At 63.2% G+C, this 25,491-nt stretch overlaps 1 protein-coding gene across 1 annotated transcript; it reads left to right on the top strand.

Annotated features, from left to right (window-relative positions):
• The first annotated feature begins 1,506 nt into the window (after positions 1-1,506).
• Positions 1,507-24,804, top strand: RTN4R (reticulon 4 receptor). Its single transcript, XM_074356050.1, has 2 exons — positions 1,507-1,732; positions 23,127-24,804. Exons 1-2 carry the CDS (start codon positions 1,711-1,713, stop codon positions 24,524-24,526), a joined length of 1,422 nt encoding a protein of 473 aa, XP_074212151.1. The 5' UTR covers positions 1,507-1,710; the 3' UTR covers positions 24,527-24,804.
• The last annotated feature ends 687 nt before the right edge of the window (positions 24,805-25,491 follow it).

The following is a 25,491-nucleotide window of genomic DNA, read 5'->3' as shown; positions in this document are numbered from 1 at the left end:
AAACCAAGACTGCCACAGGGGCAGCAGGGATGCAGCAGGCAGAGGTGTGGTCAGGGCCACAGGGCAGCAGCCAGAGGGGTCTGGGCAGTGTGGCCTCCACACCAGGCCAGAGGGCCAGCCTGGCATGGGCACGGCCATTGGTCTCCAGCCCAGGAGGCTGCTTGTGATTCTGTGCTGAGATGGGAGCACCGGGCTCAGAGAGGTCCCACGTGCCCTGGGTGAGGCCAGTGGGCCTTGATTCCTGTGCTCTGCTAACCTCTCGCATGCCGCCTCCATAGTCAGGAGGCTTGGTTTGGTGGGGAGGCAGAGTGTACCAGGCTTCCCAGTCACCAAGTCCCTCAGATTCACATCACCAGGACATGGGCTGGGTTCCCAGTGGGACCACCAAGACCTCAACCAGGATGCTCCAGTCACAGGGAGTGCCCAAGGCCTGCCCTGGGCATGGGATCCTACAGACTAGAACCAACTCTGCCAGCCAGTCCCCCGTCCATGTGACGCTCTTACCTGCCAGGCTGGTCCAGATTTGGCTGACCAGCTCCCAGCCTTCCTCCACGTGCAGGGCAGCCTGCAGGGACGCCGCCCTGGCAGCTGGCTGGAGATTCTGGGATGCACTCAGGAGCTTAGCTGTGAGGCCAGGTAGATCTCCATGCAGAAGATGGAGGTGGGATGCCTGTGCAGGTGTGCCTGGGGTGTGAATGTGTGTCACTGGTTCTCTGGCACCTAACCTGGCTTCGTGGAGGTAGGAGTACTAAGCTAGTGGGCTCGAAGAGAAACTCCTGGGCTGGAGACCCCATTCCACAGAAGGGAACACATGGAGGGGCACCTGTGGAGGTAGGGGCAGGACTGTGACTGAGTCCCCTCCCTGGGGTGGCACAGAGAGGGCCACAAAGACAGGTGGGGACCTCGGAAGTCTCTTGAGCTTTTTGTCTGTTTTCTAACTGAAAACTGGAGCATTGCTCCTTCAGCAAAGGGTTGCTGGGCGGGGGGTTGGCCTCCAGGGTTTACTGAGGCGAGGAAGGGCGTGGGCCAGGCAGAGGCACACCTTGCATTCCCAGGCCTGCGGACAAAGCCCTTCGGGGAGCTGGTCGCTCGGGGACCCCCAAACGCCGCCATCCCGGGCTGCCACGCCCTGGGCCCGCGCCCCCAGCCCGCTCGGGCCGGGCCGCCATCCCCGCGGTCGCCTGCAGAGGCCGCCGCCTCTTTAGAAACGCGCCGCCTTTGTCCGGGGCCGCGCGGCATTGCTGCACGGGACGAGCTGAGCGCCTACCGCAGCCCGGCTCGCGCCCCCGGCCCGCACCGCCGCCCGCGCCCCGTGCTCCGCGCCCCGTTCCCCTCCCGCCGGCCCGGCCCGGCCCGGCCCGGCCCGGCCCGGCCTGGCGCGCGCAGGTGGGCGCCCCGCCTGCCGCCAGGCCCCGCCCCGGCCCGCCCCCGCCCCGCCCGGCCCGGCCCGGCCGGCGAGGACCCGGTGGAGCGCTCGCGCGTCAAACCACATGATCCCATAAAACATTCATCCGCTCCCGGCCCGCCGCCCTCGCCTCCGCGCCGCCGCCCGCCAGCCCAGCCGACCGGGCGGAGCGCGCAGCCTCGTCCCGCGGCCGGGCCGGGGCCGGGCCGGAGCGGCGGCGCCTGGATGCGGACCCGGCCGCGGGCAGACGGGCGCCGGCCCCGGAGCGACTTTCGGTCCCCGACGCGCCCTGCCCGACCCCTAAGATGAAGAGGGCGTCCGCCGGAGGTGAGTGCCGCGCCCGGGCGGGCCGGCGGGCGGGGACCCAGGCAGCCCCTCCCGAGACGCGGGGCGCGCCCGGGCTGCCGAGGCTGCGGAGGGTCACCGCGCGACAGCGAGGCCACCGCAGTGCCACCCCGGCCCCGGGAGGGCGGAGCCCGCGGCAGCAGGAAAAGTTGCCGCTTCCCAGGAAAGTTGGCGGCGGCGGTGGGGCCGGCGGCGGGGCTGGGGTGGGGGCTGCTGGCTGGAAGGGTGGGGTCCAGCCTCGGAGCGCCCCGGCCGCGAAGGGGTTAATGAGCAGGTCTGCAGAAGCGCGGGTACCGAGCAGGGGTGGGGGTGTCCAGCTGCCTCCATCCTTGCCCCGCGGACTCAGCCCAGGAGCGGTCGTTTTTTCTGGGGTCAGACCGCAGCAGGATGAATGGGGGGGGGGTTGGCGACAGTAGAGGGCGTGGGGGGCGGGGCTGGCCCAGAGCTGTCCCCCCAGGGGACGGGCGTGGAGAGGCAGCAACCAAGCACCCCCTATCCGCAGCCTGAGAGCCCCTGCGGGCTCTGCTGAGGGGCACCAGAGATGGTGGGACTCCCACCATCCCCTCCCTGGCAGCTCTCCTGGGACCCTTCCCCCTACCTGGGGTAAGGTCCTGGGAATGGGGGTGGGGCTGACCTCCTGTTGGGGGAGTTGGGCATGCCCTGCCTGGAGAGTGCTCCCCGGTCCCCCTCCCCTCGATGCCCCGCTGATGTCCACGGTGCTGCAGGCTGCACACACGTTTCTTTGCACGTGCACGTGTCTACAAGGGCTGCACACTTGTACACCGCATGTGCACACACATGCCAGGCTGCCCTGTGTGCACGCACACACATGCTGGGGGTGCACAACCATGTCCTCGCCCCCGCCTGCACGCCCACGGCCATGCATGCACATAGCAATGCCTGCTGTGGTCTCCACACTTGGCACACACTGGGGCCCCTCCAAGGAACCCGTTCCCGTGCCTACATGCACGTGTGTTAAGGGGGAAGCGCTGGGCAACCGGAGCTCAGAGAGTGAGAAATGGACTGCAGGACCTTGGCCCCACCTCTGCCTCCTGCCGTGTGCTGGTCTTTTCCTCCCCACCCCAAGGGCCCGTGGCCTGTGTGTGTGAACTCAGTGTGCGTCTGCATGTGTGTCTCTGTTCGCATGACCACCACGTGTTCCTGTGAGCACATCGGCATGTGTCTCTTTGCCTCTGGCCATGGGTGCCCCTGAGTGCCCAGGCAGGCGTGGCCAGGTTCTACCCAAATCTCTAGCAGAGGCCCAGGGAGTGTGCCCCAGCCCAGGATGTGAGGCGGAAGGAGTGTCCGATTCCTCCCCCGCCCCCATGCTGGGGCAATGGTGGCTGTTGTGGGCTGGGACCCACCTGGGCAAGGAAAGCCCATTCAGACCTCCAGGTCAACACCATGACAAACAGGCCAGTCCCCTGGCGTGCTCTACAGTCTGCTGTTCGGTCCAGCTCAGGGCAGGTGTGTGCCCACCCTATGGCTGACCCAGAGTGACCTCAGGAAGGCTCTGCCCCTGGTGCCTGGGGGTCTCCATGCAAGAGCCTTCTTGGTGAGGGGTTCTGTGGTGTGTCACCTGCCTCAGGTGCTGTGTGGGGGTATGAGGTGAGGGTGCTGGTGACCCGCTCTCACTGTGGTGAGGAGGAGCCCCCCCAGGGCTCCAAGAGGCAAGGCCACACGGGCTGCTCCCCCACCACCATCAGTGTTCTTATCTGTGGAATGAGGGCAGCAGGTCATCCTTAGAGGGCGTGTGGGTGAAACAGGGGTGGCTCCCCTGGTGGGGCAGGCAGTGGAGGTGGCCACTGTCCCTTTCTAAGCCTCAGTCTTTCCATCTATAAACTGGGTACCGATTCCACTCCTGTTCCTGCTGAAGTGAGGGAGGAGCCAGCTCCCAGGCAAGGTCCTGAGTCAGGTGGTGTCACACCCAGACTCCACCTGGCAGAGGGCTGCTCACAACCCTGATTCCTGCGTGTGGCATGGCAGGAGAATAAGGCCTGCATGTGGGGCCTGGCTCAGCCACGGACCGTGATGTGACCTTGGGTGTGACACTTTACCTCTGCCTCAGTCTCCTCACCTGTGACGTGGGCCAGTAATCAGGCCTCCCTCAGGGTGGCTGGGGGCACTTAAGGGGTGAGGCCCCCATGGAGTTCTGACCCCAGTGTCTCTGCCTTCAAAATACTCAGAACACCCCTCCCCCAACTCGGCAGTTTCCATGCAGGGAAGCCCTCCAGGAGCCCTGGGTCTGCCAGTCGAACCCTCCCCATCACCGTCTGCAGATGGGGAAGTAAAGGCCCGTAGAGGTCACAGGGAGTTGGAGAAGGGGGCGGGCAGATGGGGGGCAGGGAAGGAAAGTGGGCACTACGGGATGTGGCCTCCACATTGAGGCAGCGTCTGTGCTCTGCCCCTCTCCGGCGAGGGGCCTGCAGAACCCCCAGCTGTGGTTTTCCCTGTGAGGAAGCGGCCCGCTGGGGGCCCCTCGGTCAGGGCGGGCTCTCTCCCTGTGGTCGTGGAGGAGGACATCCTGGGCCGGCGGGTCTCAACAGCGTGAGGGGTTGTGGGGGTTTCTACAGGAGATGCGCTCGAGCTCTGGAGGCCAAGGGCTGCCCGGGGCTCATGGTGGGGCCGGGTTCGTTTGCTGTTATTCATTGCGAGTGACAGACAATGAGGGGCCAGCATGTGCAGTGTGCCTCCTCCACACTCTCTGGACCCGAACTCACCCTCCCTCTGCTGACCCCGGGACCACCAGCACGCTGGGCCGGCCCCTCCACGCCCCCCGCCCTGGCCTTTATTTGCGGCTTTGTGGCAAGGACCCTGTGGCAGCTGGTGCAGCAGGAGGGTCCCGGCCAGTGGGGGCAGAAGGAATTCACCCACAGGGCCGTGTTTCCTGCTCTCCTGGGCCTGTGGCCAGAAAGTCTCCATGGAGCCTCAGTCTGTGCATCTGGAAACAGGTCAGGAGCACGGAGCACAGGGAAGGTGTTCACGAAGGATGAGTGAATTGAATTGAAGTGAGTGTGGGAAGGAGTGAGTGTGTGTGACACTCCTGTCCCTGGGCCCCGTTGTGGGGTCGAGGGCTCTTGGCTGTGCACAGTCAGCGAAGTTCAGGCTGCCCCGTGCCCAGGTCTCTGACCTCTGGCTACCACCCCCTACTCCCGCCCCATCCCCCGCCTCTCAGGGCCAGGCCTTGGCAGCCTCTCAGCCTCGGTGTCTTCCACCCTGTGGCCTGCCTGCTCCTGCGCCCTCCAGACACCCCACCCCAGACGCTGCCTTTGCTTTCACCCACACACCAGTTCACTCATTCACTCACTCATTCCTGGCGGATCAGACTCGCTCTGGGCCAGGCAGGTGGAGGGATGTGATCCTTGTGCACCTGAGTTTATAGGACAAAATGCTTTAAAGGACAGGTGGCCACAGAGCTGAAAATGGCAGCCCAGCCCGAGGGCGGGCAGGATGTCCACACCCCTGCCTGTCCCTATGCTGTCGCTGGAGTGTGTGGGCCCACCCGGGCCCCACCACACCCGGTGTTTTGTGCTGCAGTTTCTTCTTTTATCGCTGTATTTTAAACATTTTGCACATCGGGAACTATTCTTGTGCATCATGGGTTTGCTGGTGTGTGTGGAATCCCTCCCCGAGGACACACCATAATTTATTTATTTATCCAAAGCTGCCTTGGCCTCTCACTGCTATGTTTGTGCAGCTGGACACCGGGAGACATGTCCTCCATGTGGGCCTCCAGGTCCCCCGGGGGCATGGTCATGTGCCCTTCCCCCAGCAGGCAATAGGGCCGGACCCCAGCCCCTCCCAGCCTCTTAAGGACTGGCCCCTTGGACCACTCCCGCACCTGGGGTCACTTCTCTGCTGGTGGTGAGGAGTCCGCCTCCGGGAGTTGATCAGGATTCCGCTGTGCTTCGCGGACAGTCCTTTGCAGCCGGCGCTTTGGGGCTGCAGCTCTCCTGCCCCTTCACTCATCCCCCGCGCCTGCCCTGCAGTGTCCCGACAGTCCTGTCACCGAGTGGGCCTGCGTCTTACCCTGTAGGGGATGGAGAATGGGCCAGGGCGGCCCTGTCCTACAGCCTTGCCCACCACCAACCCAGGACACAGGGCAGCCAGGCCCAGGAGGTGGAGCTGAAGGGCAGGGCTGTTGGCAGCCCTCCCAGAGGGGCCATGGGGGGTGCTGCACGTGCAGAGACCAGGGCCAAGGGTTGGCCCCGGGGGGCCTGGCAGGCGGTGAGCCCTACCCAGGTCCTGGCACGTGGAGCTGGGCCAATGGCGACATGGGGAGCCCAGCGGAGGGACCAGGGTGTCAGGAGCTGACTCAGCTTTGTTCAGACAGCTGCTTGGTGCCTGGGGGGTGCTTCTTGGCCTAACGCCATCACAGATCATGCTCCATGGAATTGAGGTTCCACGAAATGTTGGTGGGGGTTGGACAAGGGTTTTGTGGTCAAGCAAATTTGGGCCTGGCTGGGTAAGAGGTGCTGACGGAGCTCCTTTACCGAGGGCGTCTGAGGGCCTCCAGCTTGCGAGTGGGCGTGCCTCTGACAGGAGCCCCTGTATAACATGCTCGGGGCCTGGTGGGCCCAAGAACCCATTTTGGGAAACAGTGGCTGAGGTCCTTTGGAGGGCGTTGGGGGACCTTTGGGCCCCCAGCATGGGCCCCAGGGATGGGTGGGCCATCTCCCATACCCTCTACCAGGCACCTAGTGGGTGGAGGGACTGAGCTCTCCTGGCAGCAAAGCAATGTGCAAATTTAACCTTTGGGTTTATGGCTCTATTTCTTTGCAGCAAATGTCACGGGAAATGTCAGGCTGAGGCTGAAGCTGACGGGTGAGGGGCCCATTGAGGAAGGGGGTGGAGTGCTGAGGGGCTCAGGCCAAGGCGGGGCTCTGAGCCCCCTCACCTCCTCCAGGGAGCCCTCTCAGATTGCCTCCAAGATTGCTTGAGCCCAGCATGGTGTCCACGGTCTGTCCCAGCCACTGTGACCTTGTCGAGATGTTGCCTTTATTTACCTCCTGCCAGAGCCCAGGTGGGGCGGACTCGAGACCTGCCAAAATTCTCCCTACCCTGAAATCTGGGCAGCCGTTGGATCAGCCTTTGCAGCACCAGCTCGCTGTGTGACCTTGGGCAGCACCGCCCTTTCCTGGTCACCAGAGGCCGCGTCTGTGTCCGAAATCCAAGGCTGTTGACAAAGGCGGTGTTCCCAGCTCAGTGGGAAAACTCTCTGAATCTGAGGCATACGAGGTGCTGGGCTCTGGGGGAGGTGGGTGGGGTGTGTGCAGGGCTGGTGGGGATGGGTTAGGCTCATGGCATCCTGGGCAGCTCCAGGCACATAGTAGGTGCTTAGTAAAGAGTAAGGGGCAAAGATGGGGCGTGGAGGGTGGAGAAGGGCTCAGGGCCAGCTGGGAAGTCAGCCCACAGACTCACTGGCCTCCTGGCTACCCTGGAAGGGCCAGCTCTGAGGCCTCAGCCTGGCCCGTCACCAAGTTCCACTCTGGCCCTCAGGTCCCATGGTTTGTCAGCAAATGTTTGCTGCCTCCCTGCTGTGCACCAGACCCGTGAGGATGAGTGGGGGTCTCGGGCTCCCTGGCTGCCCCCACCCAGCGGCTCCACACCGCTTTCCCCTGCACACGCAGCTCTGCTCCACTGGGTGTCCTGAGTCCCCCAGATTTAGCCTATCCCGTGGTGATCACCCCCGTACCACCTGCCTCGCCACCCCTACATCCAGGCCCAAGATCCAGAGTCCTGGCCACCTCCCTCTACCCTTCCCCAAAGGCAAGTACAATGTCAAGGCTGACCCCACCCTGCCCACCCCCTTCTATTGCTCACTGAGGGCCTGCTGTGGACCGGACCCCTCCTGGGCCCATGGCCATGGACGCCCACAGCTCCTCGCCGGCCATCTCATCCTCCTTTCAGGCTCTGAGATGCTTTCCTAAAACATGTTGCCAGCTGGGCACCTCCTGCCTACACTCTCCTGTGTCTACACCCCTAATGAGGCATGGACCAGAGATCTCATTCAGGAACGTCTCATCCACCCTGGCTCCCTGGTCCCAGCGCCTGGCATGCATGCCTTTGTCTACCTCCTCATGTCCACGTCCCCAAGTCCAGCCCAGGCCTGGCACTGGGGTGCAGGGAGCCACAAAGGTGGGGTGGCCTCACGTAGTGCCTGAAGTTAGCTCCCAGCAGTCACAGGAGCCGGTGGTCCTAGCCCTTGGGGATGGCCATTGGCCATCAGGTGGCAGCAGGTGGGCGGCCCCCCTCCAGGGCATAGGTCTGGAGGGAGGGCAGAGGTGCCCTCCTGTCGGAGAAGTGTTCTGGTGAGGGCAGGCGAGGACCTGGCATTGGGAGCCTGGGGCTTCAGCCCAGAGCCAGCTGTGCACCTGGCAGGTCACTCACCCTCTGAGCCTCCCTGTTGCACAGGAGGTTGAGAAGCGGGGGTCAGTGGTGAGTGCTGTCCACAGGGCCAGTCCAGCGCCCCTTCCTGTGCGGGTGGAGCTTCCTGCCCTGAGCTGGGACTTACTTACTATGGGATTAGAGGCTGGTGATGGGGCTTCCTGAGTCCCAGTGGGCAATGGGGCCCACCTCCTGGGGCCTCCTCAGATTCCCAAGTCCTCCCCAGCTGCCCTACCCTGAGGACACCACGGTGGCCCTCAGGCAGGTGTGTGGTGAGTGTGGGCCTCACCATGCTGAACGCAGAGGAGAGGCCCCGTCCGGGCCTCCCTTACCCCTTCCCACCAGCACTTCTGCGTGAGGTCCTTGCCGCCCGGCCCAAGGGGGTCTGTGATGTATATTTCATGCTGTGGTGACCCAGTGAGAAATGGGGCTGGGGGGCCAGAGTGGGATGGAGGTGGGAGGTGCAGGCCCTCAGGCAGGGACAGCAGCTGGGGGGGGGGGTGCTGGGGCCCAGCAGGGGGATGGGGCACGTGGGCACTGAGCCGGCCACGGCACTGACTTGGAAGGAGGTTCGGGGTCCCTCTCCCTTCACTGTGTGGAGACTTCACCCAGTGGCTCACTTTGCACCAACCAGCCTCTAGTGCCATGGGAAGGCAATCTGGGTTCCTGCCTGGTCCTTGGGCAAAGCGGGGCCTGGGCAGCAGAGTGGTGGGCCACCTGTTCCCTAGGTGTGGCTTCTGGCCCAGAAGCATCTGCTGTCCCCAAAGATGCGGTTGGAAGCAAAATTCCAGAAAGACCAGTCCTGGCTGGCCACCAGGATGCACTAGGTCCCATATTAGAGGGTCTTGGGAGGACTGTGGGGCCCGAGGTCGCACAAGACGCCCCGCAACCAGGTCTCCCACCTGCCTCCACAGCACACCTGGCCAGGAACCTGGGAGTGGGCCCTGTACCCCAGCCCCCCCTTCTCAGAGCCCAGCCACGCTCCCTCCCACAGTCTCCTGCCTCTTGCCTCCATCTGCCTTGGTTGAGGCCTCCCTGCTCTCTCAGGACATGTCCAGCCCAGACTCGTCCTCAGAGAGCACAGAGCTGGCCACTCACTCCCCATCCAGCCCCTGCCCCCAGGCTCCCTGGGGCCCCTGAGGGGTGAGGTCGTGTAAGGCAGTGGCTGGTGAGCCTGGTGGGGACAAGGCTGTTAGGTCTCCTTGGGGGCCAAGACCCCCAGGGCCATCTGAGGAAGCAGAAGGACTGTCACTGTCACCCTGGCAGTGAGCAGGACCCCTCCCAAGGTGGCCTTGCCCACATGACAGGGACTGATGGAGGGGCCAAGGAATGCCCTGGGGCTGTGGTTCCTGGGTGTGGCCTAGCAGGTGACACTCCGCCTTGGGCAGGACCCTCCCACCCTGGCTTCTACCTCCATTCTCTCGACAGTGCTTTCTAGCATTACTTTCAGGCCAGCCCCCCCGGGCAGCAGGGGCCTCTAGATTCCTGTGACATGTTCTGCCCCCAAGGCCCTCTGGGTCCCAGGGAGACACCCCAAAGGCCACGAGGTCCCAGAAGAGAGAAGTGCAAGTGTGGGTGCAGGCAGACTGGTGAAAAGTCTGAGGCCTGGGCCCCCCACGGGGCCCCCACCGAGGCCACACTGGCCCTGGGTCTGAAAGACGCACTGGAGTTGCTGGCCAAGGGGGAGGGGAGGGGGCGGGCCCCTGGTGGGAGCAGAAGCCCAGAGACTCCGGACGCCCGCTGCATGGGGCCGGGCCGCTGGGGCCACTGGGTGCCGGGAGGAGGGAGACAGGGTTCAGAGGAGGAGATTGTGAGGCCATGAGGGGTGCAGAGGGAGGGGTTCTGGAGCCAGGAGGATGGGGCGGGGGCTGTGGAGGCCGACAGCGGCAGGCCCCAGCAGGAGGCTGGTCCACTGCGCTATGCTCCCGGCCGTGTGACACGTGGCCCCTGCATTCCGGCCGTGTCCAGGCTGCCTTTCATCTCCCCGCCTCAGCCCCAGTTTATGTCAGGCAGAGGCTGACACGGGGACAGGTGTGACAAGTGTCTGGCTTCCTGTTGGAAAATTGGCAAAAGAAAAACTCTCCCCATAAAGATATTCCATCTACATACCTCCTGGATGTCACCGAGAGGGCCCGTCACGGACAAGACAGATGGTGGCCCTAATGGACTCCATCCTTCACCTGCTGCTGGAGCCGCGGCCTGGCCCCCTAGGTGGACTGAGGCGGGTGGTGGCCGGGGGTGGGGGATCCGTGCCCTGCGGAGCCCTCCCTGATGCCGGGGCTGCCCATCCCCACCCCCAGGTCACAGGAAGTCTGAGCAGTACGGCCATGCTCATCAGCAATCGGCCGTGGTGGGGGGCAGAGTGTCCCTGGGGCGGGCAGTGGGAATTAGGGAGGGAAACCCTGTGGCTCATTTCCTGCTGGGTGGCTGGCACTGACACTGGGGGCTTCACTGTCCCCATACTGCCCCAGGTGGGGTCAGGCACATCACTCGACAGGACACCTACCTGATGCCCCTTCCCTGCCAAGACCCTGGCTAAGCTCCATGCGCTCTGCCCGTTCGCCTTCTCCCTCAGGGGCCCCACCTGGGCGAGTCCAGGGTTGGGGCAGGTTTGAAGATGGACACATTGGCTGTGGCTGGGGAGGGGAGTGGGTTGGGCGTGGTGCGGTTCTGAGAACCAGGCAGGCCTCCCAGAGCAGGTGCTGCCTGAGCAAAGGCCCAGAGTGTAGGTCCTGGGCCAAGGTCAGTCTGGTCAAGCACCAGTGTGCCCTCCCTAACTGTGGCTTGACGTCCCTTGTCCCCTGTGCTCACCGACCCCACCTGGGCCCTGGCCTCCACACCCTGCGAGGTGGTCCTGTTGTCTCCACTTTTCAGCTGAGGAAACAGGTTCCCAGAGGTTGGGAGACCTGCCTAACCTGCCCACACCCCCACCCCAAGGCAGAGCCAGCGCCCAATGCCCTCCCTTCTCCCATCGCCTTGTGGAGCCAGTGTGGTGGGCAGGGACCCCACGGCACACGGCTCTCGGAAGGGGCTCCCGCTGCCTGAGGACGGCCTCACCCACCCTTCCCTGGGCAGGCTGTCGCGTCCAGTGTCGACACACGAGACCAAACAGAGTGAACTAAAAACACTTCTGATTTTACTGGTTCGTGTGCATTGTAGAAAATCTGGAAAAATACACCAGGCTTTTAAGAAAGAAGCTATATTAGCTTACGCTGTCATAACAAAATACCACCGACCGGGGGCTTACACAACAGAAATGTGTTTTCTCACAGTTCTGGAGGCGGGAGTCTGAGCCCAGGGTGCGGGAGTCTGAGCCCAGGGTGCGGCAGGGTCGGGCTCTGTGAGAGGGCGTCACGTGTGCTTGTGTGCGAGCACGCTCACCTACAAGGGCACGAATCCCATTGTGGGGCCCCTTCCTCACGCCCTCTTCTAAACCCAGACTCCACCTCCAGACGCCATCATGCTGGGGGTTAGGGTTTCCGCCTATGAACTGGGGGACACAGAATCTCCCCTGTGAATTTGGGTGTGCTGACCTTCAGCCTGTAGCGGACGTGAACCTGCCCTCAGCATCAGGTGCCGGTGCCTCACCCTGCAGGGACGTCGGTGCTCCGTGGACTCTCTGGGCCTGGACGTCTTGAGGAATGATGTCTCTGCCGCCTCACGCTTCTTACACTCACGTGACAGACATTTTAGCACCATCTGCTGTGCTGTCACCTGCCCTGGTCCTGCCCCAAGGAGCCCACAGCCCAGGGGGGGCAACCAGCAGGAATGGGCAGTGCAGAGGCCTGCCAAGTTGACCATCGGAGGTGTGGAGTGAAGGGGGCACCCTGGCAGTGGACAGAGGCGGGGCTGTCAGGGCCCCCACCCCTGGGGATTTGTCAGGTTCTCAGAGCCAACCTCCCCGTTCACAGATGACAGACCCAGGCCTGAGAGGCAGAGGTTGCCGGCAGTGGCTGAGCTGAGCTGGGCGGCGTGGCTGCAGCCATGGGGGGTGAGGGGAGCAGCAGGAGGGTGGATGGTGGGCGGTGAGCAGCCTGGCAGGGAGGCAACTGGCTCTTACAAATGCATCGAGCAGAAGGGGTACAGTGGTCTGGCCATCGGGCACTGCTCGTAGCAGGCTGGGCCCGTGGGGCTGGGGGCACCGGCCAGAGGCACGCCCTTCCCTGACGTCTACTGGCTCGTCACATGGGCTGGCCTTGGCCCAGGGGGCCACACAGTGCAGGGTCAGCGTAAGGGAGGCCGTTACTTCGCTCAGCGGTTATTGAGCGCCTGCTGTGTGCAACCCCTCACACGGGCCATCTGCAGATGAGCAGACGGAAGGGCCTTCCGGGCACCAGGCAGGGACCAGGTCTGTCTGACCCAGGCCTGGGCTCACGCTGGGGACCCTCACGTGTTGAGCTGTGAGGAGGGAATGGGGATGTGAAATCATTAGGAACATTTTTAGGAAAAAGACAAATGCCTTTTCAGGCTCCGTAAAGTCAAGCTATGGCAGCCTGGGCAAGGAGGCAGGGAGGCCGGCCGAGCGCTGGGTCAGCCCCCTGCGGAGTGAGAGGCTGGGCTGCCCTGGTCCTCAGGGTCACATTCGGGGATGAGTGGAGTGTGGCTTGCAGATGGCCCCTGCCTCTGATTGCCCGGCCGCGGTGGCCTCCAGCCTGACCCTTCCTCGGCCAAGGGGGCGTCGTGCCCTGGGTCCACTGGCCGGGGCACCGGCCGGGGCAGGTGCTGAGGAAAGGAGGCCACCCTCCGTGCCCCGCCCCCAGGGCAGCCGGCCCCCTGCACGCTGGGAGCGCCTCGCACATCAGCCTCAGGAAGCAGCCGAAATACACTGACCTGCTTTTCCCAGAGGCAGCAGCGCCTGGTCTTCCCACCCTCGCTGGTGAGAAGCCGCCAACAATTTCCATCCCAAATTGATTTCAAATAAGGAAGAGTTATCACATACAATCATATAGGAATAATTTATCACTCGTTAATAAAAGAGCAATTACTTATTCACGTTACCCCTGTCTGCGTGCCGTGGGTTTGGATACAGAAACGCAGTCGGGGTTCTCGGAGAGGCCACAGGGAGGCCGGTTTGTGCTCTGCCAAGATCAGAGGGAGTCCCCTCCAGGGGCTCAGACCGCCCACCCCAGGGGCCCCGCTAGATCCCTGCTCCTGAGGGTCCCTGTCTGGGGTTGAGGGGTTGGGGCTGTGGACTGGGAGCAGGCAGGGCTGAGGAGGGGCTGCCCGGCAGCGGTGGGTGGGACTGTGGAAGGCCCAGCACACAGGTGGGGCTTCAGGTTGGAAGCTGTCCCTCCAAGAGTCTGGACTTCAGAGGCCTCTGGAGCCAAGCGCGTGGAGCGTCCCTGGAGGCAGGGCTGTCCTTGGCCACCCTTGGCTGCGCAGCGGAGGAGGAGCAGCCAGGCACTGGCGGAGCACCGGGAGGCCTCGCGCTCTAGGTCCCACTCTCTCCCCCTGCACTTTGGAGCCGCCTGCTTCTAACCCACGTGTGTCTGCACTTTCTGGCACAGACACTTTATTTTCTTCTTTTGATTTATCTCTGTTCCTGAGATTTCAGTGCCAAGTATGCAATCTTTTAACAAAGATAACACTGTGGTCAACCATATCCTGCTCAAAGTTAAAACCTGCCCCCAGCCTGCCTCCAACCAGCCGCTGTTGCCATGTTCCCCGTCTTTCCAGGTGGTTACCGTCACGTTTCCGCAGCCCTTACCCCCGCCCCCTCTTCTCTAGCACATTTCCCAGCGGGGCTGTCCTGCGATCGTCATTTAAATTCATAACCAGTGTTTCCTAACCCAGGTCACATAGATGCTCTTCACCACCTGCTGACCTTCCCACTCTTGTGTGGCCTTTTGTTTTTCCCAGAGTTTACGGTTGACTTTGTCTTTTTTCTCTTGTCCCATCTGTCACCCTCATGTGCTCTGTCCTTCGCATGTCAGGCATTCTACTGGGTCTCTTGTTTTTCCCTGGCAGTCCTCACTCCAGGCCTATGTCCTGCTGGGCCCACCTGGGCCAGGCATGCGTGGCCCCCTCACAGCTGCCCATGACTGCCCTTCTTCATGCAATGTTTCCTGGGTCCCATGTTTTCCTCTTTCTGGATTTATGTCCTGTTTTAGCTGAGGCACATCCCCAGCTAACTGAATAAGGAAGGCACAGTGAGGATCATCCTGTGAGCCCTTGAATGCTGCTAGTCTATTCAGGCTGGATTGGCCTGGTCCAGAATCTCGGGTGAAGATCGTTTCCCCAGGGTTTGAAGCCATTGCAGTTTTGCTGTCTCCTGTCGCTTTTCCTCTCTGGGCCCCCAAGGCCTGAAACCACACTGTGAACGTCACGTGTTGTGCCAGGCACTCACTCAGTGCAGGGCCAGGTCGTCAGCTCCTGGAGGTTTTCTGGTATTATTTCTTTGACGACTTTCCCCTCTATGTTCTCTGTTTTCTTTTTGGAATTCCCTAATACAAATGCTGGATCTATATTTGTCTTCTGAATCTCATCATTTTTCCCCATCTCTTTCTCTTTTTGCTTTTCTTTCTGCAAGGCTTCCTTGACCTTGTTTTCCAACCCTTCTATTGATTTGGGGGGTAAATTTAGCAATTTTATTTTTAACTTCCAGGCACTCTTCTTGTTTTCTGATAGCTCCTTGTGCATAGCACCCTGTTCTTGTTTGAAACCCTCTTCTATCCGTGTGAGGACGCCGGGTAGGTTTGTCCTGTTTCAACCTGTTCTACTTCCTCTAGAGTCACTTCCACTCTGTGGGCACCGGCACCTTTTCCAGACACCTGGTTTCCCGGTAGCATTTGCTAGGGGCACTGAAGGTAGTTGGATGCTGCTTTGTTGAGACTGGGGCTTGTCCACTGGCAGGTGGTGGGTGGTCAGGCAAGAGCTGCCCTGGACACCCTGGAGGTCGAGGTGGAGGCCCTTCCTCTGGGCATTTCTCCAGCGGGCAGCTTTGTCACCCCATCCCTGCCCCTCGTAGTGTGTGTTCAACACCATCTTCAATCTGGGGATGGGTGAACAAAGGTCTCTTGTGAGGCCCTTTGGTCCGTGCTGGGCTCCACAGCTGTCTGAGCACACCTCCTGTCTCCACTGGGGAGGCTGTTCTGGGCGCATTTGCAGCATAGCCTGGCTGTCGTGCCCTCCCACCCAGGCACAGCCTCTTCTGGACAAAGCAGGGCTGCTAGGCCAGGTGGGGAGCGGCCTCAAGACTGCAGAGCGATCAGCATCACCACAGGGTCACCTCTGAGCTGTGGGCCTCTCCTCCCTGAGGAGTCACCTGAGACAGGCTGACCACAGTCAGAGCACCAGAGGCCCCACACCATCCTCCTTGAGGCAGGATGCTGGCCACAAAGCCAGAGTCTGGGTGGAGGTGCTCAGTGGGGTTCCAGGCTGGAGGCATCTCAGGGCCCTGGGGAGGCCAGTGCTGGCCTGTTGTCATCCTCATGTCACCAGTGTGGAGACAGCATCCCCGGCCACTCGGTGAGAGGGTACAGAGCCAGCATCTGAGCCCAGGGCTGCAGGGCCCTAGGGCCCACCTCGGGCAGCCCAAGGGGCAAAAGGCTTGGGTGGAGGATGATGCTCTCTGGGGTGGTCAGGGGGCTCAGAGCATGGGTTGGAGGGGAGGCTCTGCAGCTGACCCGCTGCACAGGACTGCCTTCCTTTCCTGTTATCTGGGTCCCTTGAGGCTCAGGGCCTGCCCTGGTCACCTGGTATGGCAGGAGGGGGGTCTTGGACCCTGTCCCCTGGCCGTGCTGTGGCCCCTGGTCACCTCACCTCGGTAAGCCTCAGAGCCCTTGTCTGTGGAGTGGGTTGATAGTCTTCCCTTCACCGTGCTGTGGGGTGTGATGAAACCCCCTGGACTGAAGGAAGTCTGTGCCCCAGGCATTCCAGGGAGGCCAAGGGCCCCGTCCCCCTCTCCAGGCCCTTCGTCTGGTGCTGGGTGCTGTGGGAGGCTGGGGTATAAAGGGGGAGGACAGGGCCTCCCTAGGGGACAAGCTCATCCACAAAGGCCCTGCACAGCCTTCTGATGCTGGGAGGCTCAGGGCTGTCTGGTGTCTGCTCAGCGCTGGCCCACCACTCACCTCTGGGGTGGCGGGGGTCTCGCCACAGCCCCTCCAAGCCAGTCCAATTGCCCCAGGACCCCACGCCCTCCTGGGGGCTCTGTGGCCAGGTCGTGCAGAGGGTGACCCACTAGCACCACACCGTCCACTTGGGCTGGGAGGAGGGCACACGACGAGTCAGTTCTGACACACTTCCCAAGATGTTGGGATTCAGGCTGACAGGAAGTCCCCGTTAAGAACAAAGACATAGTGAAGGTGGGACAGCCCGGTCCAGGAAAGGAGAGGCATGGGCGTGCAGGGTCTTCTCACAAACGGGCATCCCCGGACCTTCCTGTGGACAGACAGCCACCTGGATGTGGTGACCTCGGCCGGTGGTGACACGAATGGGAGCACCTCGGGCTGAGGGTCCCGGACCCCCCAGTTGCCTCTGGCCATGGGTGCTCAGCAGGCCCTGCTGGCCCCCTCGACACGGTCCCAGCTGGCACTGTCCCAACCCTCGCTAGCCCAGCTTAATTTCAAAGCCCCCAAGCACCCCACCAGTGTTATGCCCACTGCGAGGCCCAAGCTGCCTGATCAAGAGTGTGTGCGAGAGTTCTGCTCTCCTGGGATGGCGAAGGTGAGCTCCAGTTCACTGCTCCCTCCAGACAGGGCTAGCCGCAGCAGCAGCCGCCGAGGGCGGGACCGGCCGGTTCCTGGGTGAGCAGGCAAGGGCCTCCACAGACCTGCATTTATCTTTCCATGGCCAGACAGATCCTGCTTGGGCAGAGGCTGACGCCTGCCTTGTTGGTGATGTTGACAAGTGCCGAGGGCTCAGGACACGTGGGAGTGTGCACACTCGTCGACTCTCACTGCAGAGGACAGCAGACCCCCTGTCCTGGCTCCTGGGAGGGGCTCCCATGTCTGTCTGGCCTCATCACAGCAACCCTGCTGCTGTGTGGCTGACTCACCTCTGTTCCCTGACTCACCCAGGTCCCAGCAGCACAAGCCCTGGGACTGCGCTCCTATTGTGTGCTCCCTGAGCGTGCACCCCAAGTGTCCCTGAGTCTCCCATAGTGTCCCCCAAGTGTCTCCCCAAGTTCATGCTCCTGCACCTCATCTGCCCTGTCCGAGGCTGACGCTCTGGGCCTCACAGGAGTGGTCGGCTTCCTGTAAGCGGCAGATGCGGGTTCCCTGGAGGAGGTGGGACTGGACTGGGGAGAAGGCAGGACCCAGCACTGTTGGCCCTGCCAAGCAAGACACCCAGTCCTGGATAGGAGCCGGCAGTGGACAGGGATCGGGGCAGACAGGTGGGCGTGGTGGCAGGTGTATGGCAGTAGGTCCCGGGCCCTGGCACTGGGGGTGCCCCTTTTCTGAGCCTCCCCAGGGGCAGGGCATGACAGCCACTGGCCGGTTTCTCATTAGCATCCTGTGGGGACTCAAGCCTACACTCACCGCCAGATTAAATTAGCTTCAGGACCCTGATGAGCTGGTCGTGGAGACAGAATTCTCCAGGTAATTAGGCAGCAGGCATTTGTTGGTGGCCTGATGAAATTGGGGGAGGGGTCCAGCCTCTGTGGGGGAGGGAATGCTGGCTGCGTCTTTGGAATGAGGGCGGGTGTGGCCTGCACTGGCAGCATCCTGGGGCTGGACGAGCCTCCAGGTGCTGGTGACATCAGCCTTCCATATGAGGCTCCCTGGGTGGGGGCTGAGGAGGTGGGCGTCAGGTGAAGAGCATGCGGGCTGGACAGGGTGAGGTTCCAGGCTGCAGTCCAGCCTTGGCCAAGGATGGACTCCTGAGGCTTGGTCGTCAGAGGTCCTGCCCATCAGAGGGTCTTGGATCTTCACCCTGGCAGCGGGTTTCTGTCTGGGGCCCCATCAGGCCCTTGTGGCCCCTTTGATCCCCCATGTGGCACGTGGTCAGTCCACTCCTGGGCCGCAGGTGTCACAAGCCAGGACCACATCCTTATCTCGTGCCTGCAGTGCCCAGTGCGGTCCCTACCACAGGGTCCCCCTCAGGAACATGATTGTGGGTGAGCTCTGCATCCAAGGCTTCCAGCTCTGGCTGGGCCAGGCTCCCTGGCAACTCCCAGGTGCTGTGTTGGCTGGAAATTTGGGGTTCAGGGTGGGGCTGATGGGTAAGTTTGGGTAGAAGTGCTTTAACTCTTTACTGCCCAGCAAAGCCTTTCAGCAACTGGATGCTATGGGGTCAGGAATCCTACCAGCTCTTGCGTTGTGAACAAGTGGCCTCCCCACCAAACCTCATTTTCTTCACCTGTAAAGTGTAGATAAACTGGACTCCCAGAGAGTTCAGAGACAGAGAGGCCCAGCCTTGGCTTGGTCTGCTCGCCCCAGTTTTGCCCACGTCTCATGTGACCTCAGGTAGGCTCTGCCCACGGTGGGCCTCCATTTCCCCCACTGCACGCAGCTTGGCCTGGTGCTTGGAACTGCTCAGCCCTGCATCCAGTACCCTCCTGCCATGGTGGATCACCTTGCCCATTACCGACCTGGCCAGCCCACCTGACCTGCCCCTGCAGCCACCACCCCAGAAAGATCAGTAAGGAACAAGGCTCGTGGGGCACAGCGGCAGGGGGCTGGTGATGTGGGGCCCCACAGAGCTGCTGCCACCCTCCCCCCTGCACCTGCAGCCGGAGAAGGCCGGGAGACGCCCGGGCCACACGTGCTGCCCCGCACATGTCTGTGCCTGGAGGACGGACGGAAGGTGGGTGGGTGGTGAGTATGAGAAGCAGTGACGACCGAGGGGAGACAGATGGACGACGGGGGCGGGCGGGTGAGCCCGTTACTGGTGGGGGGCCGGCACTGGGGAGGGGTGTGAGTACAGCCGTGCCGGGGAGCTTTGACCCTCTGTGGTGTTCCCCACCCCCGCCCAGAGCTATTTCTGGCTTCGCTGTGCTGAGCTGTGGCCGCCTGCTCTGCCCATAACCGCGGTCTGTGACATGACCCTTCACGGGTCCTGAGCCGGCGGATGTCCTAGCTGGGCTGCAGCCACCGGCTCCTTCACAGCCTGCTGACCCCAGCCTCCTTGGGGGCAAGCAGCAGCTCAGAGCCTCCCCAGGACGTGTCCCCCTCAAGCCACCAATGGCACAGGACCCCTCCTGTGCCGCCAGAGCCTGTCCCGCCCTCACAGCCCAGGCCCATTCCTTCCGTGGCCACACAGGGGCCACTGTTCAGGCTTGGGCTGGAGGTGGCCCTGTGGCTCCTGTGCTCGCCCGCCTTTCCTCCTGGACCGGCTCCAGGTGGGAGCAGGCCATGGCGTAACTGCTCACTGCCTCAGTTTTCTAATCTGTAAAATGAGCTCATGATACCTCCCCAAAATCTGATTCTTACACAGCTCTGACTCACACTTTTTTTATACCAGCTGATGGACCCTCTAACGACCCCTGAAGTGGGTGTTACAGCCACCCCATAGCAGCAGGGAGGCATTGAGGCCCGAAGGCTCCGGGCCTCCAAGGCTGCCAGCCTAGCGCCATCGCCCATGGCCTCACCAGTGGGGACAGAGGCGTCCCCATGGGACCTCAGGGCAGCTGTAACCCCGCGACCTCAGCCCAGGCTGGGGGCCCTGGGAGTGGTGGGGGCCAGGGAACACACCAAAGACCTCCTGTGCCTGCAGCCTCCTGCACTCCCTGTTTCTGAGCTACTGACCTCTGCCGCCGTCTGCCCGCCGTGCACTGGCTCCTGCGGGTGAATCCCGAGAAGCCTCCTGCCCCTCCTGGCTCCCCTCCCTCCTGCTCCCCCGCCTCCTCCCCGCTCCACCTTCCTTCGCGCCCTCTGCCGAGACCGTGGAGTGAACCCAGGTCCTTTGCTGCCCAGGAGCTGGGCAGGAGAGCAGTGCAGATGCCCTGGGGCCATGCCCAGGCCTGATGCCTCCAGCCTCCTGGGCCTGAAGGAGAGGCCCTGAGCGGTCTGGTGACTGTCCCCCAACCCCCAAGGCAAGAGTAGCCAGTCCTCTCCCAGCCGCAGCGCTCGTGCCCCGACCACTGCTCCAGAGCAGACGTTCCCTGTGTGACCGTGTATGAGAGCCAGGCCGGCAGGGCTGTTTCCTTACCACGTGTGCCAGGAGGCAAGCCCCCGCCGGGTGCAAATAGGAGGTGGGGCTGGGGAGCAGGTGGCCGGCTAGAGCCAGTGGGCAGCTTCAGGGAGAGAAAGGAGAGGCAGGTGAGGCAGGGCCCTGCCTAGGGGCCCCTGATGAGTGGACGGGATCAGTGAGGGAGCAAACCTGGTGGCCAGAGAGTGGCCGGCAGGCTCAGGGGGCTGCAGAAGCCAGGGAGGTCTGGGCCTGGTTAGGGTGGTGGAGGGCGATGGGCTGAGAGGATAGGCAGGGGGATGGGATGGGGGGCATGGATGGGGAAGCCTTTTAGATTGGGCAGGATTAGGTGAGTGATGGGGTCCACCCCTGGGGTGGGACCAAGGAGATGCCCTCCCACTACCTGGCAGGGGCCTGCTTTCCAGAACCCCTGCTGTGAATGTGAGCACATGCCGCAAAGTTGGGTTTGATTATCTCATAAAAAGATGCCCCCTCTGCTTGCTCAGCAGAGGAGTTGCCATGGAGACCAGCGGGCAGGCCCCAGGAGGGGCCAGGCTGGAGCCAATTACTGTGGCCAAGGCAAGGGGAGAGCCCACCGCCGGCCGCCGTGCTGACAGCAGGGCCTGTGCGGAGGGACCGACCCTCAGAAGTGGGTTTCTAAAAGGCAGTTGGCTCCGCGGGAGCGGCCATGTCTGCGCCTGAGGCCGCTTCCTGGCAGGGCTGTGCCACGTGGCCTCTCTGACACTCGCCCCCACGGCGTGGCTCAGGCCTCGTGTGGGGCAGTTGTAAAGTGGGCAGGGCCCCGAGCCCATGGCTTCCGGCCTTCTGGGAGCCCAGGTTTGGGGAGGATGGCGGGGTCGGCCCATTCTGGTGGTCAGCTGACCCCAACATTAGCCGAGCTCACAGCCCGTGGCTTCAGGCCTGGGAGCCATGGGTCAGGGTGCGATGGTAGCCCAGCTCAGTCGGTGATGTGGCCGCTGACATAGCCAGGTTGGTGGTGAGGTCCAGACTCTGGCCGGGGAGTACCGGGGCCCCCAGCCCACTCGCCCCAGGGAGTCCTCTGCTGCAAGTTCTGGGACAGGCAGTACTGCTTTCATAGCACGCGGACATCCTGTGACAGCCATGAGGTGTGGTGGGGGCTGCACAGTCAGGCCTGGCTGTCCAAAGAGGCCCACACAGAGAGAGCCGGGAGAGGCTCCCAGCAGTTTAAATAGAACAGCGGGCTGAGGTGCCCCCTCATGGCTTCCTGTGCGTGGCCAGCCCAGAGAGGGGCGCCCAGGGCTTAGGGATCCTGGGGCTGCCATGTCCCCAGCAGCCCACAAATGGCCCAGCCCCGGTGGCCAGCAGAGCACAGGGGACAGAGGAGGCCCCTAGGCTGTGGGGAGGACATGCTCCTTGTGACGGCGGGGAGGGCCGGGCTTGCTGAAGCTCTAGGCTTGGGGTGAGCATGTGCACGGGCCCAGGCAGAGGACCTAGTTAGTGGGCAGGGGGCCCCAAGGTCACGGTTCTGGGTAGGGGAAGCTGGCCTGTGGCCCTCTCCTTTCTCCCTTCTGGCTCCAACTCCAGCACTTAGCTGGCCTCGTGTCTGCAGAATCCTGCTCTCAGCTAGCTGCCAAGGAAGGTGTTAGCTGCCAAGGAAGGTGTTAGCTGTCAACGCAGGTGTTAGCTGATAACTGGAGTGTTCACTGATAAGCCATAACCCTCCCAGGGGTTCACATTTTAATAGACTCACTCCTGAAGGCAGAAAGAGCCTTCGGCATTCAAAGAGGTGGCTCTAATGGTGGGCTGATAGGCCATGAGCTCAGTACTGGGCATATGGCCCTGCTGGTGAGACCAGGCTGGGTACAGCACCCCAGGAGGTGTCCTGCCTGGCCTGGTCTTCAGTGAGGCCCCAAGATGGGGAGGGAAGAGGGGAGATGCACCCCTGGGGCTGGGGCGGAACCTGCTGGGAGCATGTCTGGGCAGGAGGGTTGAGGGCAGCTGGGATAGGCAGAGACTGGCTGGGAAGGAGCGAGCTCCTTGCCCCGGGGAGGAGATCAAGCAGAGAATGAGGCCGAGGGGCGGAGGCTGCAGGAGGTGTTCCTGTAAGGACAGTGTGGGAGAGGGAGCAGCCTGCCTGGAGTGGCTACTAGGGCAGGCTGCATGTGTCCCGCAACCCCCAGCCTGGGCCTACCTGCCCTCCTGTCCCTGCCTTGGGCACTGGCTCTGAGTCTATGATGGCTGAGTTGCTCCTGTGCCTAGGGCGGCTGGGGCAATTTCCCGGTGGGCCCCAGACCCCCACAGGAGGGCCACGGACGAGGCTGTGGGTCCTGGCTCCACCAAGGCCCATGCAGTTCCTTCATTAAAGTACAGCTCCCCGAGGTGGTGAGGCCCCCTCAGAATCCAGGCAGCCCTGGGCCTCAGGGGTTCCAGGGGGCCTGGGCAGGGCACAGGGTCTGAGCTGCAACCTCAGTTGAGCTAAAGCTCGAGCCAGCCTTGTCCTCGAGTGTTTGCCAGGAGCCCCTGTCCAGCCAGGCCTGTGGGCTGAAGGGGCAGAGACAGGCTAGGACAGCACTGGGATGGACAGGGACAGCGGGCAGGCCCAAGAGGGCTGGCTCTGTGTCAGCTAGAGTCCCGAGGAGGTGTCTGCAGGCTTGCATGTCTGTCCCAAGAGGCCTTCACGTGTGCCTCGGTGGTGGGGGCCTTCACGTGTGCCTGTTAGCGCGTGTGTGTTTCAGCGCCAGGCGGGGTGACATGGGTGTGTGCAGGTGGGCTCCCCATGAGAAGTATGTGACCCCTGGCTGTTTTGATGCAGCAGTTTCTGCATGTCCAGTGAAGCAGGGATCACAGCACCTGAACTCCTAGGGCAGCGGTGCATCCTGGGCTCGCCCCAGCCTCGCAGGGCCCCCTGCCCACTAACCACCCTCTGCTCTGCCTGCAGGGAGCCAGCTGCTGGCCTGGGTGCTGTGGCTGCAGGCGTGGCGGGTGGCGGCGCCGTGCCCAGGTGCCTGCGTGTGCTACAACGAGCCCAAGGTGACCACAAGCTGCCCACAGCAGGGTCTCCAGGCCGTGCCCGCTAACATCCCAGCCGCCAGCCAGCGCGTCTTCCTGCATGGCAACCGCATCACATACGTGCCAGCCGCCAGCTTCCGCGCCTGCCGCAACCTCACCATCCTGTGGCTGCACTCGAATGCGCTGGCCCGCATCGATGCCGCTGCCTTCACCGGCCTGGCGCTCCTCGAGCAGCTGGACCTCAGCGACAATGCACAGCTGCGTGCTGTGGATCCCACCACGTTCCACGGCCTGGGCCACCTGCACACACTGCACCTCGACCGCTGTGGCCTGCAGGAGCTGGGCCCCGGGCTGTTCCGTGGCCTGGCCGCCCTGCAGTACCTCTACCTGCAGGACAACGGGCTGCAGGCGCTCCCCGATGACGCCTTCCAAGACCTGGGGAACCTCACACACCTCTTCCTGCATGGCAACCGCATCCCCAGTGTGCCCGAGCGCGCCTTCCGCGGCCTGCACAGCCTCGACCGCCTCCTGCTGCACCAGAACCGCGTGGCCCGCGTGCACCCGCGCGCCTTCCGTGACCTCGGCCGCCTCATGACGCTCTACCTGTTTGCCAACAACCTCTCTGCGCTGCCCGCGGAGGCCCTGGCGCCACTGCGTGCCCTGCAGTACCTGCGGCTCAATGACAACCCCTGGGTGTGCGACTGCCGGGCGCGTCCGCTCTGGGCCTGGCTGCAGCAGTTCCGCGGCTCGTCGTCCGAGGTGCCCTGCAGCCTGCCCCCACGCCTGGCCGGCCGCGACCTCAAGCGCCTGGCCGCCACCGACCTGGAGGGCTGCGCTGTGGCCGCTCGGCCCTCCCGTCCCATCCGGACCGGCGGGCCTGCCGACGAGGAGCCACTGGGGCTACCCAAGTGCTGCCAGCCGGACGCTGCGGACAAGGCCTCGGTGCTGGAGGCCGGGAGGCCGGCCTCGGCCGGCAATGCGCTCAAGGGACGCGTGCCACCAGGCGACAGCCCGCCAGGCAACGGCTCGGGCCCAAGACACATCAACGACTCCCCGTTCGGGACTCTGCCTGGCTCGGCCGAGCCCCCACTGACTGCAGTGCGGCCTGAGGGCTCCGAGCCCCCAGGCCCTCCCACCACTGGCCCTCGCCGGCGGCCGGGCTGTTCCCGCAAGAACCGCACGCGCAGCCAGTGCCGTCTGGGCCAGGCGGGCACTGGGGGCGGCGGGGCTGGCGAGGCGGAGGGCTCCGGCTCCCTGCCCGGCCTCGCCTGCAGCCTCGCCCCACTGGGCCTCGCGCTGGTGCTGTGGACGGTGCTCAGGCCCTGTTGACCGGCTACCGACCACGAGGCTCCCCCCAGCAGCCAGGTGTGTGTACATACGGGGTCCCTCCCACGCCACCAGCCAGCACCGGTGGCAGACCCTCCCTGACGGATGCCTTCCACCCGCCCACCCCCTCTCGTCTCCACCCCATCATGTTTACAGGGTGCGGTGGGGGCGTTTGTTCCAGAACGCCGCCTCCCACCCGGATCGCGGTATATAGAGATATGCATTTTATTTTACTTGTGTAAAAATATCGGACGACGTGGAATAAAGAGCTCTTTTCTTAAGCTATGGCGTCTCAGGCTGGGGATGCTGTGAGCCATGAGAGGCAGGCGGGCCCTGGAGGTGCAGCCCTGCCCCAGGCATGGGCACGTGGAGGCTCAGGACGGGGCACAGTTGCCAAGAGGTGGCCACCAGGGATTTGTGGTGCCTGCGCCCACCCCCGGCCGTGAACACTGACGTCAGTGTACCTTGACCGCCTCCCTTCTGGCTGGGTCGACAACGGTGTCCAGAGAAAGGTATGTGTCCTGCACAGACCATGTACTAGGCCCACAGGAGCCAGACGAGGCTGCCTTTGTGGGGACATGTGCTCTGGGGTCACATAGAGTCCCTAGAGGTGCCAGCCCAGCCCCAGCTGCCGCCAGCTCCCATGTGGGTTGAGGTGGTCCCAGGAGGAGCCTGAGGTCCAGGAGGACCCTGTGCAGGTGGGCTAGGGTGGCCCTGGTGAAGAGCTGGGAGGTGAGGCTGTACCCACTCTGAAGCCTGACAGGGAACACGTGCCACCTCACATCACGGCCTGTAGTCTCATGCCAGAAGCACAGACATGCCTGTACCATCCCACACCACATGCACACATGCACGCACACGTGTGCTCACACAGAGCACACACAGTGCAGGCAAAAATACGCGCACATTCGTTTTCTCAAGGCCTGGGCTGAGGACTCAGGAACAAAAGAGAAGAGGCCATGTGGCCA

The sequence above is a fragment of the Camelus bactrianus genome, chromosome 32 (genome assembly GCF_048773025.1).
Source record: "Camelus bactrianus isolate YW-2024 breed Bactrian camel chromosome 32, ASM4877302v1, whole genome shotgun sequence".
Taxonomy (NCBI): domain Eukaryota; kingdom Metazoa; phylum Chordata; class Mammalia; order Artiodactyla; family Camelidae; genus Camelus; species Camelus bactrianus.
Note: the sequence above shows the minus strand (reverse complement) of the source record. Positions and strands in the feature narration are given on the sequence as shown.

Coding starts and splice junctions, on each gene's coding strand:
- RTN4R (XM_074356050.1), top strand. CDS start 1,711: ATGAAGAGGGCGTCCGCCGGAG. Junction 1,733..23,126: donor GAAGAGGGCGTCCGCCGGAG/GTGAGTGCCGCG, acceptor CTCTGCCTGCAG/GGAGCCAGCTGCTGGCCTGG.